Here is a 20,329-nt window from a genome sequence, read left to right as displayed (position 1 = left end):
TCTCTTCTCTTAACTGGACACTGGTCCATTTCTGCTAGGCTGGGGTATATTTGACTGAGTTGATGCCGAATGCTTCTGCCAATTCTTTCCACAGCAAATCAGTCTGGTGAGGTTTCTAAGCCCATGGACTACTACACAGACAGAAAATGTGATCCACTGGGCAGCGCTGGAAATGTGTGCTTGTTGATGTCCGTGCTGCCGTGTAGATCCGGGAGGGGCACTCCTTACGCTGTTGAATGGAATCCATCCGGGGTGAAAGGCGTTATTTTGCCTAACGAAATCTCCCCCTCGCAGTCCAGCTCCCAAGCAGACTCCGCGGCAGGGTCACCATCCCGGGACGTCTGAGAGATCTGGGACACATGATCAAAAGGGCTCTCCTGCTCCTTGTCCGCCTCCCCATCCCCTGGGGTCACGGCATTGGGGATCATGTGGATGTAGGCAGCTGCGATCTCCTTGTGGAAGACGGTGTCCTGGTTGTAGGAGATGAGTTCATTGCTGATGTTCACGGTCTCCACCGGGGTGCGGGAGCAGAGGTTGCTGCACCCCAGCAGCTGCGCAAACACCTTCCGGAAGTCAGCGTTGAAGGCGTAGATGACCGGGTTGAGGGAGGAGTTGGCCCAGCCGAACCAGACAAAGACGTCGAAGGTGGTCTCGCTGACACAAGGAAAGCCAGCCCGAGGACCCTCCGGGCGTCCGCTGCAGAAGGGGACCATGCAGTTAAGGACGAAGAAGGGCAGCCAGCAGCACACGAAGACCCCCATGATCACCGACAGGGTCTTGAGGACCTTGGTCTCCTTCTTGATGGATGTCCGCAGGCTGCTGTCCGGGGCACAGGCCCCACGGCTGCGGCAGCTCTGCGCGTGCTCCGCCGCCCTCTCCAGAGAGGAAATCCGGCGGATCTGCACCTGGGCGATGCGGTAGATGCGCGTGTAGGTCACGATCATGATGGCCACAGGGATATAGAAGCTGATGAGCGACGAAGAGATGGCGTAAGTTCGGTTCAGGCTGGAGTCACAGTTTTCCGCCCTCACCTCTGGCTCCCCCGCTTCCTCCCAGGGTGTCCCGTTAGCCAGGCTGGATGGCGGTTCCACCCCGCCCCAGGAGCCTGCCTTGTTCCTGTGCCAGTGGAGTTGAACTGGGATGAAGGAGATAAGAATGGACAAGGACCAGGCCAGGCCAACCATGATCAACGCCACGCGCTGGGTCATCTTGCGCTCGTAGCGGAAGGGCCTGGAGATGGCCCAGTAGCGATCCACGCTGATGACGCACAGATTCAGGATGGACGCGGTGGAGCACATGATGTCAAAGGCCACCCAAATGTCGCAGAAGGCCCCAAAGGGCCAGTAACCGGCCACTTCGGCGACTGCCTTCCAGGGCATGACCAGCAGCGCCACGAAGAGGTCGGACACAGCCAGGGACACGATGAAGACGTTGGTCATCTTGGCGCGCAGGTGGCGGCTGCGCACGATGGCCGCACACACCAGCACGTTGCCCAGCAGGGTCCAGACGATGAGCAGGGTCAGGAGGCCGGCGGTGACCACCTGCGCTGGCCCCAGCGGCGCCGCCCCCTCCGCGCCCCCTGCGGCGCCCGGCTGCGCCAGCTGCTGCTGCCGGAACCGCGCCCGCTCCGCCGTGCCGTTGCGCCCCGGCGGCAGCATGTCTGGCTCGGCCGCGGGGGCGGGCTGCGTGAGGTCCCAACTTCGGCCTTGCGCCCCCCGGGTGACCCATCGGGCACCCGGGGGCTAGCGCGCCGGGACCCTCGGTTAAGGGATCCCGGAGCCCGGGGGGCCGCTCACCATGCGCTGCGCCAGGGCCCAGAGTGCGCGGGGACCCCTCTGGCTTCCTCGAGCGCCTCCGGGTCGGTGGCTGCGTTGCGCCCTTCCAGGGTCGGCGCCAGGGGCAGGAAGCCGGCCGATGCGCGCCGGGTGGCGGTGGCTGTGGCTGTGTCTGGTTCGCAGCCGGAGAAGCCAAGAACCAACCGGCACCGCCGAGGGGGCGGGGGTCGGGAGAGGCCGGCGGCGGGCGAGGGTTGCTGTGCTGCCTCTGTCGCCGTCTGCGCCCGGGGCCCGCGCCCCCGCGCCTCCGCGTTCCCCAATCTCCCGCGCAGCCGCCCCACCTGTACCGGGGCGCGCTCACTCTCCGCGCTCCGTCGCCGGAGACTGGAGGCGAATCCTCAGGTCCGAGAGGCGCTCGCGTGCCAGACCCCTCTCCGCGTGCCAGGGAAAGCACGCCCCGGGAAGACCAAGGGGTTCCTGACCCACCCCTGGTGCTCTGGCCCCAGACACGTTTGGGGAACGCGGAGGTGGGGTAGGGATGGGGGAATCGCTGACTTCTACACTGGGAAAGAGCGTTTGTAAGGTAGGGGGCAGCTTTAGATTTCTCCGGGACCCCAGTCCCAACTGGGACTTCATTCCTGGCTGTGTGACCTTGAGCGCCCTAAACTTCACTGGGTCTTGGTTTTCTCATCCACAAAATGGGCTAATGACTCCTACTCTTCCCGGGGGTGTAAGGTTCAATGAAATCGACATCTAGAAAAAGCATGCAGGAAGCATGTCTCCTAGAAACCATCTCCTCTAAACTACCCCTCCCCATCCCCATCATCCATTCTAAAATTCAGGCTTAACCTGACCTCTTGGGAGAGTCTTCTTGCCCACCATCACCCGCCCCCCACCTCCGTCTTTAAACGATTTTTCCTTTGGGGAATAATTTTGGATGAGCCCAGAAGACAAGGAGGAGGAAGGCTGCCTCCAGTGGGCTGGGAGCCTCCTGCCTGCTGGACAATCTGTCTTTCTCTTTTATAACCTTGAGAAAGATGGATTAATATTTCAGTGCTTGACTGAAGTGGCAATTGAGGCTTGAACCGATGATCCAAAGCCCAAAGTTTTGAAAAGAATAGCATACTTCCTCCCTCCAGCAGACAAGTTCCCCTTCTGAAGGGCCAAGTTTCTGCCTGGGTTAAGCTCAGCTGAAGACAACTGGGGAGAGAACGAGCTGAGGCATATAGCCGCCCCGCACTGAGGTCTAGAAACAGGGACTGGACTCTCTCATTCCTTCCTTAATCTCTCTCTCCACTCAGACCTCCCTGCCCCATTCACCCCGCCCCCATCTGCCTGCCGGACCCACTCAGCCTGCCCAGCCTTCCCCAGGCTCTTCTCCCTCAAATCTTCTCTCCCTTCAGTGCTTTCTGCTGCTGGAGGTGGCGAGACCATCTGTCCAGGGGCCTGCACCTACACCTGGGGAGTCATCCTTACTTCCTCTCTCTCCCCATCTCCTAGGAGCTAGTCCACTCCTCTCTCCACTGACACCCCATCCAGGACTGTGTCTTCTTTACACTGTAAAGAAGGTTCTGCCCTGATCCTCTGTCCACCCTCCCATCATGGCAGGCAGAGTGATCTTTCTCAGATGTAACAGATCATGCCATTCCCCCAGATGGAAAACGCTCAGTATCTCCTCAGGATCCCTGATCCTTAACTGTCAGGTGAGCATTTTGAAGTCTTTCAATCGTCTTCCCCTTGCTCCAAATCTTCTCCTGCCCTTCCTCTTCCACCTACAGCCTGGGTTCAAGCCGCTACCGCCATGAAACACAAGCAAGCCGGCCAACAAAAAAACACCAGTGATAATGTTCCCAATGAAAATTTTCCCAATTTTCTTATGGCAATCCCTCACCCTGGAATGACCTCCATCCCATCTTGTCTTCCTGGAGAACACCAGCTTAGGATGTCAGGAAAGGACTTGGATTTTGGAAACAGATTTGAATTTCAATTCCTTTTACTTTTATCTGGCAAGTACTTATTGAGCACCTATTACCTCTTAGATGCTGTTTTGTTCATGGGAATATAAGGGAGTATAAAAAAATGTACTGTCCCTTCCCTTCACGAGGTTATTAGAGATAGGCTTTAATACAAGAATTATCCAAGTAAATGTACAATTACAACTGTGATGGGTGCTATGAAGGAAAAGTGTAACAGTGGGGAGTGACCTCGACAAGAAAACGAGGCTCAGAGAGAGCAAGTAAATTTACCAAGATCCCACGGCTAGCAAATTCCGGCTCTTCCTGCTCGTTCTTTCTTTCTGTCTTTCCTTTGGTCTGTGTAACTGACATTTCAACCCAACGAAGGACTCCCCTAAATATCTTGTCTTCGTGGGAAGGGCTCCTGAAGCCCTTTGTCTGCTGGGGGACAATGGTTTCGTGTGAGCAGTGGCTGCCCTCTCTCACCCCAGCTCTTTGCCACATTTCCCAGAAGTCTCTCATCGACCTGGGAAGCCAGACTCGTCAGCAAGGACTCTAAGCAAGTAGGCAGCCCATGAACTCCCTGTCTCGTCATCCCAGCCGGAGCCCTGCCCCAGAGGATGGGAACAAGAAACGCTTCGTCTCCTACATTTGGCTCCTACAAAATTGTACCAAAGAGGATTTGCCTAGAACATTTTAGCACAAAGGGGGTTTCCCTAATCTAGCTCGGAAGTATTCTTCTGTCTGAACTCCCTGATTCTTCTCCTTCTGAAGGTATTATTTTCAACCGGATTCACTTCGCTGAGACAAATGACAAAATCAAAAGGAACGACCATCAGGATTTGGGTGCTCCTCCACAGCTGGTATCAAAAGACTGAACTCTGTTTTATACCCAGAAAGGCTTGGTCCTTGGTTATGGAACACGCCTGAGCTCCCCAGGTGCCAGCCCTGTCCGTGCGCTCAGCTTGGCTCAGCAGAGCCCAGGCAGAAAGGCAGCGATGAGCTATCCGCACCCATCCTGCAGGTGGAAAAGTGGCCTCAAGCCCATGACCTGACAGTGACCTGAAGGTCTCCTCTTCAAACCCAGCGTTCAGCCCCTAGGTCTCTGCCCCCTCGCAGCTCAAACACACAGGAGTCCTGGAGATGAAGGCATGTCGAATTACCCCACCACCAATGTGAAGGGGCTCTCACTTACCAAATCTGTGACAACGTGAGCATCAGAATTAATAATGACACTAATGGATTATAATCTATGTGATACAATGATAATCTATAGTGATAAACCAGAAAAGGAAGGAAGGAAGGAAAGAGAGAGGAAGGGAGGGAGAAAGGCAAGAGAATGCTAATTGATGTCAAAGGAATAACAGAATTAGAAAATCGCAGTTTTGCAACCATAATGCTAATAGCTGATTTAGACAAGAGTCATCACCAAGTACAAATTTGGAGAAGAACAGGATATTGACAAAAAGGAAGGATGGTAACTTTATAGTTGAGAAACCTGGCAGGCCCTGTCTTAACTAGTGAACAGAGTTAACACGACCGGGCCAGGACAGACGGACATCAAAGACCCTGTGGTGGGACATCCTGAGGCCACACAGCATCCTTATCCAGTATCCGTGCCCCCTAAGGAGACAGCAGACAAACCCAGACAGAGGGACCGTCGACAATGGACCTGAACCCTTCAAAGTACTGATGTCCCAACAGGCAAAGAAAGGACAAGGAGCTGTCCCAGGTCAAAGGAGACACAGAGGCATGCTGACTGGATCAGGGGAGAGATCCTTTGAAGAATATTATTGGGACGGTTGGCAAAATGATCATGTGGACGGTATATTAGACAATTCTTGACAATGAAACCACTGACAATTGACAGTTAGTGACCATTAGATAACTGTATGGGCTCAATCCTAAATTTCCTGAATTTGGTTGCTAGACGCTGCTTGTTCTTGGAGAGTACATGCTGAAACGTCTGGAGTGGAAGGAGTGGGATACCCACTCCTTCCTAACCACATTTCGGGTCTTCAGGAAGAAATGAGGGTGTCATGTCATATCCCACCATGTCCACGCCGGAGAGAGAAAGCCAAGTGGTCAGGAACACTTGGTGAATCTGGTGGAGGCTACCAGGAAGTTCGTCCTCTGACAACGCTCCTACACACTTGAAATTATATCAAAATAAAAGAAAATTCAAATAAATACATTGATTAGAAATGCGTTCAGCTGTGAGTAATGGAAGGTCTGCCTACTCATGGCTTTATGCAATAAAGACATTTAATCCTCTCACATAACGGGAACTTCCTAAGGAACAGGCAAGGGGCTGGTGCGGAAACTCAGTGACATAACTAAGGAACCAGGTCCTTTTCATCTGATGTGCCACTTTTCTCAGTGTTGTGGCTTTTGTGTCCTTGGAGCCTCCTGGTCACAGGCTGGCTATTACAGCTGTGGGCACCATGACCAAGTTCAACCTCCAGGAGCAAAACGGGGTAGGAGGAGCTATCTCGGGGGAGTTTTCTTAATGTGTCTCTGACCTATCACCAGTGAAGAAGATCTTAGGAGGCCCTTAGCTCTGGTTAGCAGAAGAAAACCGCCCCTAACAACAAGGCAGACTGCAAACAGTTTCAAGCCTCAGTCCACGGGAAACGGAATGCCAGTGCTTGGCTTCATCCCCAAAGACTGGGCACTTTGCTTCCCCGGCCAAAATCAGGGTTTTCTTAGCAAGCAAAGGATTGTCACTGAGAGGGCAGTTAACAGTGTGTGCCATAATTAATATTTGTGAAGCTCCTGCCCAGGTCGACACAAGACAGAGGAGGACTCTGTTCCCAACCCCCAGAGCTCACAGTGTGTATTCCTGGGCAGTCCCGTACCCCTCCCCCACACCCCACAGCTCTCTGTGCAGGGCAGGGAAGCCCCTTCAGAGCTCAGCTAGGACGGATGCTGCAAAAGGCAACCTCACTGAGTTGATTCGGGTTTTTCCAAAAGGATATACATAAATAGCTTTTTAACCTGCCCAGGCAAATACCAAATAAATACATGGGGTTTTTTTCCTGAGTTTTCTGCCATATTGAAACTATCTCCCAGTTCCCATTTTTGTTTTAAGAGATCATCAAGCATCCACCCATTTGTTTCTTAAAGCCACAATTATTAGGAAGCTCCTCCTTTGTTGGTAGAGGGGACACAGCTGGGGAACAAAACAGACATTATCCCTTCTTCTTAAGGCTTATAGTTAAGTGGTTTAAAAAAAAAATGCTTATGGGCTCCTGGGTGGCTCAGTCAGTTAAGCGTCTGCCTTTGGCTCAGGTCGTGATCCCAGGGAGCCTGATTCTCGCTCTCCCTCTGCTGCTCCCCACCCCCAACTACATGCACTCTCTCACTTGCTTGGCTTTCCCTCTCTCTCTCAAATAAATTTTTAAAAATCGTTTAAAAATGTAAAAAAAAAAAAAGAGAGAGAAAGCTTATAGTAAGTGGTCAAACAATCCCACACGTAACTGTGTGATTAACAGATACAATAGTTACAATGAAAGAAAGCTAGTTGGTGCTGTGAACGCTCATAACAGGAGCCCCAGACCCCGTGTAGGGGTGAGTGAAGATTTCCCTGAGAAGCTATTGCTTGGATGGAGATCTATGAGAGCACCTGAATTAACTAAGTAGAAGGAAGAGGAAGCAGTGAGTGCTAAGGCCCTGAGGCAGAAAGGAACAGGGCATGTCCAAAGAACGGAAGACGCTGGTCAGTGTGGGGGAGCACAGAGGGAAAGTGGAGCACGAGGAAAGGTCGGACGGTGGGGAGCTAGGACCATACTGGACCCTGGAGGCCAAGGTAAGGATTGTGGTTTTCAACTCAAGCAATGAAAAGCCATTGGGGGATGTTGTTTGGGGGAGGGATAGGAGCCCAACTGCCTTCCTCAAACTCCACTCTCACCACAATGAGGAGGACAGACAGCTAGGGGACAGAGATGCACTGGAGAAGGCAGCAAGGAGGCTCCTTCAGGAGATCCAGAGGAGATGACCGTAAGTCGGAGTGGGCAGGAGGTGAAAGGGGGGAGAAGCACATGATGCCAAGAGATGTGGGAGTAGATGTGACAGGTGTGGCTTTTGCTTGGAGATGAGGCACAAGGGCCACGTCCAAGACATGCCTTGGATGTCGGGCTTGCAAGACAGACAGGCCCATGCCATCCACGGGAATGAAGACAAGGAGGGAGAACCTGCCAGAGGACTGAGAACTCTTGAGTTTGGGGTCAGACACATTCAGTTTAAGTGCCTATGGGACATCGAAGCTGCTGGAAACGACCAGCAGGGAACTGAGAGGTTGGGCTGCAAATGCACATTTTGGAGTCAGCAGCATCTAGACAGTAAGGAAGCCAGTGGCCATGAACTAGAGCACCAAGGAGAGCTGAGTGAGAAGCCAAGAGGAGGCAGGACGGCAACACCACCTGCCCAAGGAGAGGGTGAGGAGCCTGCAGGCGGAGAGTGGGGGTCGGGGTGGGCAGAGCAGTGGGAGGAGCCCAGGGGAGCGAGTCATCAAAGCCAGGACCCTGCGCACCCGCCTCTCCTCCCCTCCCTCTGCAGAGAGGGAAACCAACAGGGAGGGGCTTGATCAGTGCCCGGGCCACCAGCTTTCCCTGGGCAGACTGCACTGACAATCCCCAGCTCGCATTTGCTCCATTTTCTGCTCCTGTGTGAGGCACGTCTCTGCCACATAATCTTTTTGTGTAGGTGTTGTTGTTGTTAACCACCTTGCAAAACGTAAAAGCCATTCTTAGCTCACAGAGGGTAGTTTGCCGACAGCTGGCCTGGAAGTACTCACACGCCCTGCTCCGAACCAACCTCCAGCCGAGGGGAGGGGGGCTCATTATGTCTGGCTTAGACCAGTCATCCACAACTGGTGTTCCAGAAACATCTGCCAGAGATACCTAGGCAACACTCGGTGCTGCCAGGAAGGCAGTCCCCGCTCCTCTTCCGCCCCAGAGGTTCCTCCCTCCCAAGGAGGAAGGCAGAAGGCACCTGCAGGCTTCCAGAGGGGTGGTCCCTGTGCTCTGTCCGGGGGCCAGAACAAGCCCAGGGGAGCGCAGCCTAACCCAGGGCTCTTCTGGGCCAGGCCTTGGGCGCCACCTTGTGCCTTAGAGGCCAAGAGGGAGCTGGAGGCCTATGCTAGAAGGAGGGGGCAGTCTGCCAAGCCCTTAAAAAATGAATCTTGGAACACTGAAACAATAAAATAAAATTAAATAAAAAAAAAAAAGATTCTCTCTCTAAAAAGAAAAAAAAAATGATTCATGGAAACATGCCAATCGTGACCTCTGCCGTGTTTCAGGCATTTCTGCACACCCTGGAATACTCTGGGTTGTGAGGGCGGCAACCCATGTGGTGAGGCCTGGGGTAGAAGGAGGCTAAGCCTTTACCCTCACAAGACAGAGAAGCACAAACGAATAAGTAAATGACTAAGGGTAAAGGGGCCAAGGTGAAGGGTCACGGGGAGATCTATTTAGACAGATGACCAGGGCACCCCTCACAATGGAGGGACCTCTCTGCACAGCCTGAGGGATGAAAAGAGGCTGACCCAGTTCAAGGAGCCAGAGAAGCATTCTCCTGAAAGAGAGAGAGATTAGCATGTGCAAAGGTCCTGAGGAATAGAGTTTGTGGGATCCAAGGCAGTCAAGGGAGCTGTATGTGGCTGCAGCAGTGGCTGCGAGTGGGGGTCCCTGGGAGAGGGTGACAGGGGAACTGGCGTAAGACGAAGATGAAGTAGCAGAGGTCAGATAGTGAAGATCCTGGCAGACCGTGGTCAAGAGTTTGTACTTTCTTCTAAAAGCAATGAGAAGCCAATGAAAGGTTTAAGCAGGGGACTTGATTTAATTTATATTTCTGAGACAGTGAACTATTCTGAGATAGTGAACTATCTGAGACTGTGGTTTTTAATGTGGCTGAAACAGCATACCACAATTCTCACTCCTTTTGAGCATTAAAACACTGCCTTCATCCCTCCCCCATCCCCTCCCCATGGTCCCCTAAGGTCTTCTCTGAGGAGGAGCTAATGTTGCTGCCCTTCCCCATCAGACCTTGTGAAAATGTCCTCCCAGCCCACTGCCCCAGCCTCCTCCCTGACCAATTTCTGGGGGACTCTTCTCACATGGGAACACCCCATGTTCCGCAAAGCCTCTTGATGGGAACAAGGATATGGGAGGTGGTGGGGGCAAGGGGAAGGAACACCCTTGCTGAAACTCTTAACTAGTTCTCATCATCCCCAGGAGAACCCAGAATCCTCCCAAGCTCTCACCTGGGAGTGAGGACAGCACCCGACACACACTACAGCAGCCCGGAGCTGTGGAGGGGGAACAGACGGGGCAGTTTGCACCCATCCCCCATCCCCTCAATGGGTATTCTTGAGGCTGCTGGGGGTGGACCAGATCTCCCCTAGTGTTGCCCTGAAAGCACAGGCAAGGACTCCTAAGAAAGGCACCAGTGCCCCCTGCTGTTCGTGCTCTTCCCCAGCCAAACTCACAGAGGGGGTGGAGAACCCTGTTTCTAGTAGCTTCGTCCTTCACCCTTTTAAGCCACATGTAGCAATTTATAACTGAGTAAAAAGGGAAATATCCTGTCAAGCTGATGGATTATTCTGTCCATATATCCTCAAGCAATTGTTGGACAGATTTTTTATTTTTTTACCAAATTGACTTTCTTTTTAGACTATGTAATAGGAAAAGGGTTTTTTAAAGTGTAATAGTCCATCACTACAATTTACTAGCCATGTATGTTCCCTAGTATGCCCAAAGGCTCCTTCCACTCAAATAGAGTAGTAACACTCACCCAACCTGGCAGCGGCTTCATAGAGAGGTACCAGAGATGCCCTGTGGGCTGCCGGGGTTACACGGAAGGCTCCTGACTGGTGTTTGTGAGGACAGACAAAGGAATCTGATCTGACCTCCAGGCACAAGTGCCCAGCAGGTGCTGGTGGCATTTAGTTCCAGAGTTTGCAAAATGTCTTGTGGACGGGGTGTCTTTTCTAAGGCATGCCTGGCGTCCCAGGTCTGGGTGTGAGCCTGGGTGTCCAGTTCCGAAATTCTTGCCCTTCCCCCTTCCATGCAGCCCCACCAAGAGCCAGGGTACTCCTAGAATGTGAGTTGAAATGCTGGCTTGGTGGGGGGCAGGAATGAAGGAGACTGAGCTAGCAAATGCACCTGTACTAGGTTGCAACGGGTGAGTAACGGATTTTCCTGATACCCTGAGTGCTTGGGGCATCACTCCCCTCAGTAAAGAACTATATGGGAAGGCAAACTGATGTTGAGTTTCATGATGAGCCCAGAATCATCCAAGGTGCGAGGGTTGGGGGATCTTGACAGCTCATGGCATCGAGCTACCCCACCTGGGGGATCTAACTGCTGAGGAGACCAGACAAGGTGGCTTTGATACCCTCCTCCCAACGACAGTGGATGAATGTTGGAAACTCACCTTCTCTGATAACTCTAAGTTGCTCTTCCTTACGTTGACTTTCTTTTCTCTTTCCTTCACATGTTGCTATTATGAACTATCTCAGACATATTAAAAAGCACAGAAGAAAATATAACAAATGCTTCTATACAGCTCATTTTGCCAGAGAAATCAAACACTGCAGACACAACATGCACTCAGCTGTCTGACCCCACCCCGGTCCTGCACCCTCCCTCCTCCCCAGCCCACAGATGACCACTGTACCCAACTCGGGGTGCACCCTTTCTTCACATGTGATTGTAATTTTACTGCATATATATCCCAGAAATATCAGATTGTCTTGCCTGTTTTTAAATGTTATATTAACATATCACGTCAATTACACCGTCTTGATACTTAATTATCTGTACAGCATTGCCTTGAGGGATGACTTGTATCATTGCATGGAGTTCCGACCCATTCATTTCTCACTGCTGTGTAATATTCCCCGGTGGGAATAGGCCATGTTTATCCGTTCTGATGGACATTTCAGCTGTTTTTATTTCTTTCCGACAAACACTCCTGGAGTGGATGTTTCTGAACACGTCTCCTTGCACATACACTCGAGGATATCCTTGGAGCTCACTCTGAGGGGTAGAATTGCCAGGTCTTACGGAATGTGTGCCTTCAGCCCTACTTGTTGCCAGCTGATCTCCCATTTGGCTTTTACCAATTTACGCTCCTGCCAGCAGTGTGTGTGCCTTCCCTTTCCCTCACATTTAGCCAACCCTTGCCACCCGGATAAATAGGAAATGGCATCTCATGACTGTTTTAATTGGCATTTCTCTTATTCTAGCCTTGAGGGTGTGACTCTCATTGATTGCACACTCTGGTTCCTCATCTGTGAGTTGCCTTGGTATTAAGGTAACAGATTTTCCTTGCTGCCTAAGCCGGATGAGTCAGGCTTGACTCCCTGTGGGTCAAAGCCACCTGGCTGTGATAGCCATCCCTGAGTCTGCGGGCTCTACTCGTTTAAGGCCAAGAGAGGATCCATCTTTAAGGTCCCTGCTCAGAAGTTCTGAGCCCAGAAAGACTGTGCTGACTTTTCCCAGCTCTGATGGCACCCCGTGGCCTCACTGAAACCCTCACACCTGTCTCAGTCGTTCCCAGTCTTCCTGTGATTCCCTTTATCTCTTTGGCAGAGCCCACGCCCCACAGGTGGAGGCCCTAGGGCTGTACTAATGTGCTCAAAACAGGGGGAAATTAACACCAGCCAAAATGGGGTCCTCTGGATAAATGGGCATTCACATGCAGTCATCTCATGCAGGGTGGTTTATCAACACATGAAAAGACTTAGCCATGAAAATGCTCGCTCAGCCTCACTTGTAATTGGAAAAGAAGAAGAAGGAGAAGGAGAAGGAGAAGGAGAAGGAGAAGAAGAAGAAGAAGAAGAAGAAGAAGAAGAAGAAGAAGAAGAAGAAGAAGAAGGAAAAGAAGAAGAAGAAGAAGAAAGAGACCATCAAATGTCTCTAAGTGTCCAACATCGGGGTCTGACTAAATAAGGAATGCTACATCCCTCCGCGGAATGTACTTTGAAGTTGGCCAAGGTCATATTGCAGAAGAGGACACAATGTCAAGGAATGTTGTTCAGGAGTCCGGAGTTGGGGTCCAGGACTCCCAAGGAGATGCTTCTAGAAGGGCGTTGGCATCACCTGAGATGCTTACTTAAGCATCCTGAGCACCCCTCCAGCCCAACAGAACTTGAACTTCTGGCTGGAAAGGCAGGAAACCTAATAGGCTCCCACAGATGATTCTTACACATGTTAAACTGTGAGAATCCATGCCATGGGGATACCAAAATAGTTAGAAACACACTGGTGTATTAAAAGAAAGAGAAGCTAGTTATATGCAAATTCATTTCACATAAAAATAATCTCATTCACGTGTATGTGCACACACATATGTGTATGTGCATGTGTGTGTGTCCTGAGAGGTACTGAGGACCAAAAATGAACAGCAGTTACCTCTAGATCACGGTTTCTCAACCAGGACACTATAAGCCTTTGGGGCCAGCTAATTCTCTGCTGCGCGTACCATCCCGTGCATCATGGGAAGTTAACAGCATCTCAGCTAGCTGCCCACTAGATGCCCGCAGCCCTCCTCCCCCAACAGTGGTCACCATAAAAAGTATCTCCAGACTTTGCCAAATGTCCCCAGGGGGACAAGATGGTCCCAGGTTGAAAACCACCACTCTAAATAGAAGGTATGATGGACAACCTTTCACTTTGTTTTTGGCCCATCTGCCCACTTTTTATTTTTTTTCTGGAATGAACATCAAGTATTTGAGTCATGTAAAAAATCTGGTGTTTCTTAATATGCCCTTGTCCATGCTGTCCCCCCTAAAATACACTGAGATGAGAAGATGTTCACATTAGTGTTGATGGTTAAGTAAACTACTTTTATTCTGAACTTGAAATGATTATGGCAAAGTACATACAAAGGCTTTCCCCATGTCATTATTCCTTAAGAGGCTTTAAAATATTTATAACCTTTTGAATAGGCATCCTGATTTTAAGTATATGTCTTACAGAAACTATTATATAGGAAATGCTTTACAAAGGTAGTTGATTTTTTTGCAGAGTCCCTTATAAAAACCAAAAAGTATAAACACTCTAAAACCAAAACCAACAATAGGAAACTGACTATGGCCCATCCACTTGACGGACTACAATACAGGATCAAAATGATATTTACAAAGAGTTTGGAACAATGTGAAGGAAGGGTTTATGCTCTTTTGTTAAGTGACAAAAAGGCAGGTACAAAATGGAACCTGTCACATCATCACTGGTGAGCAAAACAATGATAACAACAAAAAGAATCCTGGGCAGGAACACAGATAAGAGAAATACAGCAAGGTGTGAAAAATACAACAGTGGCATCCGAGGTGGTTTTTTCCTCTCTAGTCTTCTAAAATGTCCACATTTTCTGTAATAAGCATATAAGTATTAACAGTGAGAGAAGAAAAAGTAAAATTTATTTAAAAAAAAAACTTCAAAATGATCACAAACAAAAATATGCCAACATTTCAGGCAAGAAATACTTCTCCATACTGATCTATACACTAATTTCCATCCAGATGATAAAAATAACTTTGTTCAAAAACTTAAACATATTCAGAAAGTACAATATGAACTAAACATGCTTGTCTCTGTATTGATCAGCCCTGGGAAGGATAAAATGTAAGGATGATAATATGACTCAGATGGGCAGAAAAAGTTGTAGGGAGTCACATGATAACAGAAAATAATTTTTATGAAAAAAGAACTGGATCATTTTTCTTTCCCCAACCTGGGACCTCATTCTTTTAAAACAAAGGAGCTCATTTAAAAGGAGATAAAATAATTTGGGTTCAATTAGAATGAGCTATCCAAGGCCAGATTTCAGCCACCTCATCGATGCTGAGCTAACCTGATTACATTCATCTGGGGTGACAGACAATTCCGGCTCACGGGAAACACAATTGGTACAAACAAAGGCAGCCCTCCTGCATTCGTCAGGCAATGTTTGCCCAACCTGGCCATTCCCAGGTGGCTTCAGTGAATTCTCTTGTTAAGTCACTCCTCAGGCTTTGATGCGGACACAGACTATATCTTACAATAGACCTCAAAGAGAGAGGCAGCTGCGTGCATTCGGTAGAAAATAGAAAAAGGCATGGCCAGGTTGACCACAATTATCCAAGGTTCAAAGCCAAAGACAATCTCCTCCAATCCGTTGTCGTACTCAGGGCGGCAGCCGAAGGCGGGAGGGATCCAGAGCTGGAAGAGAAGAGGAGCTCGTGTTAGCAGCCGCCTCGTAAGCCCCACGTGACCCCCAGGCTCTGGCCTGGACTCGGGGACACGGAGCCACACCTGTCTCTGCACCACATTGCGCATCTCCACAGAGCTCGTCAAATCCACACAGCCCACCTGACCCTTCCCTGTTCCTTGGTCCCATCCTGAGTGAACGCTGTTCACACCCACCTGACTCTCCCACAGCCATCACCTTGGACGGGCCCTCAGGATCCCCCACCGGAACGGCCACAATGCCTCCAAATGGTCACACACACACATCCTCCCCCACTCTAGTGGACACCTTCCATCCACCGCAGACTTGACGGTGGGAGTCATCTTTGTAAAGCACACATCTGACCTTGACATTCCTCTGCTTGTCACTCTCCAGTGGCTCCCAACAGCCTTCAGGAGAGAGTCCAATTTCCCCCAATGACCAGGCACCTGTCCATGTCTCCATGTCCCTCACTGCGCCTTCCACTCCAACCTCTGAAGGCCAGACACGCCTTTCTCCCTCAAGTCTTCAGCTTTGCTCGTGCTTCTTCCTTTGTCACGGGCTCCCTGTCTGCCTTTTTTGACTGAATCCTACTTTATTCCAAGTCCTGAGATTACCACTCCTTCCAGGAAGTCCTCCTTGATCTAACCAGTCTGGTCAGGAATGCCCTGTGTTCCCACTGCCCCCAGGGTTTACCGACAGCAGAGGTCACCTGTTTATCACACCCGCTTTCACACACTGACACTGGTGCTCAGAGATCCAGCCACATGGGCCTGGGCCACTGAGTTCCGGTGTCTCCTCTCTGGCTTGACCTAGAGAGACAGCCCAGGCCCTGCCCACATCCCCCCCACCAGGGGAGAGGAGCACATGCTTTGGAGCCATATCTGGGTTTGTGGCTCTTACAGACTCTCATTTAACCCCTCCAAGCCCTCAGTGTCCTCACCTGTAAGATGGTGAAGTGGAGAGATGAATGTACCTAGATCCTTGATAATAGAGTTCAGCTGCCAGGTCAACCCCAAGTAGCCAACCTTCAGAATTCTTATATTTAAGGCTGAAGATACCACTGGCCCAGCTTTCTATTCTTTATAGCCAAAAGCACTCTTAACTAAGCCTAGGCCTCCCTTCAATCCTTCCTGACTCACTGAAGCCCCTCCCTGGATCCACGTTCCCATGACACCTTGCACACACCTGTCTCAATGATTGTCCTATTCACTGCACATTTTTCCCTTGTGTCCCTCCTCCCTAGACTGTGACCCCTCTGAAGAAGAGGTTGTTGGGAAAGGTCATCCAAAAGACACGGCTGGTAATTAACCCCTGAGCTGGACAGGGGTACTCAGAGGCTCCTCACCTGTAAGATGCAAACACGGACACCCATCTCCCACAGCTCAGAAGAGAATAAAATCCCAACTACATTTGCAAAACCAAAAGCCATAACCTGTTGTCACTGCTGCTCATGGAAGCCACATACTGGTCCCCCCTTGGTCTCCCTGCCCTGAGTCCTTCTCCTCCACCCCTGCATGATGGCAGGCAGCCTCTTGGATGACCTCCCCCTCCCATCCCACCTCCTGGGAGTCACGTTCTTCTGAAGCCCCCTCCCCTTCAGTCCGGCTCAGCCTAATGGTTTGCCTCTCCCATCGGAATATGACAAAATTCCTGAGGTGTCACTTCTGAGATTGGGTGCCGAAAGGCCTGCAGAGTCCCTCTTGCTCACGCCCTCGTGCAGGAGAGGGAGCTGCCCCCCCCCCACCTTTGCATGCTGCCTTGTGACCAGGCGCCGAGGGAGCTCCCAGCCCAGCAGCCCTCAAGGAATTCACACCCTAGGCCCAGCAGCCCCTCAGGAGCGGGTTGGGAAAGAGCCCCCAAGAGTCCATTCCGAAGTGGCAGCTGCCCCCAGTGTGCCGTGTGCTCCTAGTAGGGGACCCTAGCAGAGCACCGGCTGAGCAGGCCTTGTCCTTGGAATATGGGCTCTGCTGGCCTTTTTTGCTTCCAGAAGCTGCTCCAAAGACACAGCCCTGAAATAAGGATGTGGTGTTGAGAACACCTGCACAGCACGGGACGGAGCCTGGCTGAGGCTTCTCTGTCTGTGTATCTACAAGCTTTTAGAATTTGGCAGGCAGGGGCAGAGATCCACTAGTCTTGCTACTTCCCCAGACAGGTCCTGTATAGAAGTTCCCTTGGCTTATGAAAACCGTCACCTACAAAGCTGGAGTGATCTGCTCTCTCTGCCACCTCTCCTTGCCCTCTGCATGGGGGATTCTGTTTCAGATCACACCCGAGAGGGTGTAACTGACAGACCTTGAGTTGTCTCAACTGCTGTCTTTAGTCCCAATCCCAGCCACCAGCATCCAGCTGTAGGCAAGGAAGTGGCTTTCATTCCAGCATCATTCTTTAACCTGACCCTTGAATCATTTTGCTAATAAGCTGCCTCCACTTGAGAAAAGCAAGGGGAAAAGTTTGATTATTTTTAAGATGAAGAACTCAATGCAGATTACCGAGATATTGCAGAGGAACAAAAAGGCTGCAATATTCCTCAAGACTCTTCTCTTGGCATCGCCTTGCAGGAAACGGGGCTGGCCGGCTGGGCCCGGGGTCCCTTCCTGGCTCCTCTCCTCTGCCTCTCTGCCAGAGCCTTCTCTTGGATGCGTATTTCTGTTGGCCGTGTGGGGCATCTCCCTGCCCAGGGAAGCCATGTCCATGGCCAGGGCTCCGCTCTTGAGGTGGGACGAGGCGAGGGATATGGTATCGCCGTTGCAGACTGTGACTACCCGCAGGGTCCTGATGTCCTCAGAGAGCTTCTCTGGCTCCCGGTGAATGGACTCGATGATGAAGAGGTTCTGGATGTATTTCTCGGCGATCACCAGGATGGAGTAGGGCAGGTTGAACCAGGTGTATGGGGGGCGGGCTTCAGCACAGAGGATGGCCAAGATGGAGCCCCAGGAGATGAGCCAGGAGCCGGAGGCAGTGCCCACCAAGAGGTCCACGTCCAGTTTGCGGGCGGGGTTTCGGGACTCATCTAGCGACTTCTCATCTATCCTATAGATCCGAATTCCAAGCAGCCCCGCGGCCCCCATGAGCATCAGCAAGGTGATGGCGTACAGGTAGAACATGATGAGTGCCAACTCGCTCCTGGTTTTGGAGTGCCCGATCTGAACCAGATACACTACCACAACCCCAATCGTGGCGGCCAGCACGGTCAGGCCCAGGACTGAGCCTGCCATGACCCCGGGAAACTTGAACTGCATGTTCTGATGCTGCTGACTGTCCACTTTGCGTCCGACATTCTTCCACAGGACATAGAGCATTGTGGAAGCCAGGATCTGATACTCTATGTTGAACGGGTAGAGGTAGTAGATCCCCTGGGAGATGGCAGAGCAGAACGTCGGGGGTGAGCAGTTACACGGAGGCGTGTGGTCATCCAAGACTGGGGGTCAGAGGACACGCATTAGGGGGTGGTTAGCATGGTCAATGGGCAAGTGGAAAAACACAAAGAAATATTTCCACTGAGGATTCACACATGGGTTTTCCCATTGAATTCAAGCTTTGTTTGGTGGCTTATTGTCACATTTAATATTACGGCTAAATTGACAGCCATGAGTACTACCTGCATGAATCATAGTTTATCCATACACCAGCCCCTGTGAATGGTATCGTGGAAACTTACTTAACATATAAAGATGTTTGCAAGATGTTGCTGAGCAAAAGAAGCTTGCTAAAGAGGATAGAGTATAATTCCATTTTTATAAACTATAGGTATATAGACGATAGATAGACAGACAGACATAGAAAAAATCTGGAAAGATATAAGCTAAAAGGTTAATGATGGTTATCTCCAGGGGTGGGGGTGGGGAATGGTCTGATGAGCACTGGGTGTTATACACAACTGACAAATCATCCAATACTATATCTAAAACTAATGATGTACTATAGATAGGCTAATTGAATTTAAATTTTAAAAAAAGAACGATTTCCTAACAAATAAATAAATAATAAGATATGTAACAAAAGCCTTAAAGATGATATAGCTATTGTCTCTGACCTATAATTCCAATCTGTTTTAAGGGACAAGTCAAAAATGTAATTAAAGCATTAGGTAAAATTGTGTGTGTGCATGTGTGTTTGCATGTGTGCATGCACATGAGAGAGAGAAAGAGATAAACACATCAGTGTCCGACAATTTAGAAACTGTTAAGTGAATTTTGGTACATCCATACAATGGAATAGTAGGTGGCCATTAAAAAATTATAATTAGGGGCACCTGGGTGGCTCAGTGGGTTAAAGCCTCTGCCTTCGGTTCAGATCATGATCTCAGGGTCCTGGGATCGAGCCGCACATCGGGCTCTCTGCTCGGCAGGGAGCCTGCTTCTCTTCCTCTCTCTCTCTCTGTCTGCCTCTCTGCCTACTTGTGATCTGTCTGTCAAATAAATAAATGAAATCTTTTTAAAAATTATAATTAAGTTGTGTTGTAATGATACAGAAAAATAATCATGTTACATGACAATGGAAACAAGTAAGAATAAATTCTGTATACAGTATCTTCTAAATGCATATCACAGCTCAGTACTCAGTTTTGAAATCAATTTAGTGGGTAGCTGCCAATATATTTTTTCAACAGAATGGATTTGTCACAGAATAGAACAGAATGGGATGGAATGACATCAGTAACAATAGAAATGTGAGCATCTCTGATACGGTAAGGTTACTATTTCATGACATATCTGTGCACACACAGGTCTGTGTGCATTTGGGTTGCAATGTAAGTTCTATTTCTTATTACAGGCTTCAGTCAAAAAAAAAAAGATTGAACAGCTATAGCATGATCTTAACTATAAATAAATAAATAGAACACTACAAAAAATAAACCAATATTAACAGCATGGAACTACATTTCTGGGCAGGTGCTATTGTAGATTTTTTCCTTTAAACTTTGTCATTGTTTTAGCTTATAATTTGCATATGCCAGGCATAAAATCAGATGGAAAGCTCTGTGGTAGCAGAAATCACCTCACCTTAGCAGAACACCACAATTTTGAATTCATAAGGAGTTTCCCACCACGTGAACCCAGTATACTACTCCACAAAAGTCAGGGGAAGAAATCGAGGAGAAAGGCTCAGATGAACAGAATGTTAGAGTTGATGGAGTCCTTCCTTTGTAAATGTATCCATGTCTGCATTCCCACAGGGGTTCCTGGAGCCAGATCAAATCCTGGTTCTGTGAACCTGGGCTAGTTACTTAACTTTCATGTGGCTTGATGGCTTCATCCATATGATAAGGTCAACACTGACTTCTCCACGGTGTTTGGGGTCCAAAATTAAGTGTGCCACATATAAGTACTAGAGCAGCATGCCAGACACTCAGCAGACACTTCATAAAAGTTTGTTTTTGTC

At 49.9% G+C, this 20,329-nt stretch overlaps 2 protein-coding genes across 2 annotated transcripts in view; both read right to left on the bottom strand.

Moving 5' to 3' along the window:
- Positions 1-224: 224 nt before the first annotated feature.
- Positions 225-1,658, bottom strand: DRD5 (dopamine receptor D5; the record flags this gene model as incomplete). The annotated part of the gene is made up of 1 exon (XM_080797089.1): positions 225-1,658. One exon carries the CDS (start codon positions 1,656-1,658, stop codon positions 225-227), a length of 1,434 nt encoding a protein of 477 aa, XP_080653215.1.
- Positions 1,659-14,766: 13,108 nt separating this feature from the next.
- OTOP1 (otopetrin 1) overlaps positions 14,767-20,329 on the bottom strand; it is a gene marked incomplete at both ends in the record, with an annotated part of 29,613 nt that continues 24,050 nt past the window's right edge. Inside the window, 2 exons of the mRNA XM_080796352.1 lie at positions 14,767-14,937; positions 17,437-18,365. Coding sequence (XP_080652478.1) covers positions 14,767-14,937; positions 17,437-18,365 — 1,100 coding nt within the window. The remainder of the gene's footprint in view (positions 14,938-17,436; positions 18,366-20,329) is intronic.

The sequence above is a fragment of the Martes martes genome (genome assembly GCF_963455335.1).
Source record: "Martes martes genome assembly, chromosome: 2".
NCBI classification, from domain to species: Eukaryota; Metazoa; Chordata; class Mammalia; order Carnivora; family Mustelidae; genus Martes; species Martes martes.
This window is presented reverse-complemented; position numbering and strand designations above follow the sequence as displayed.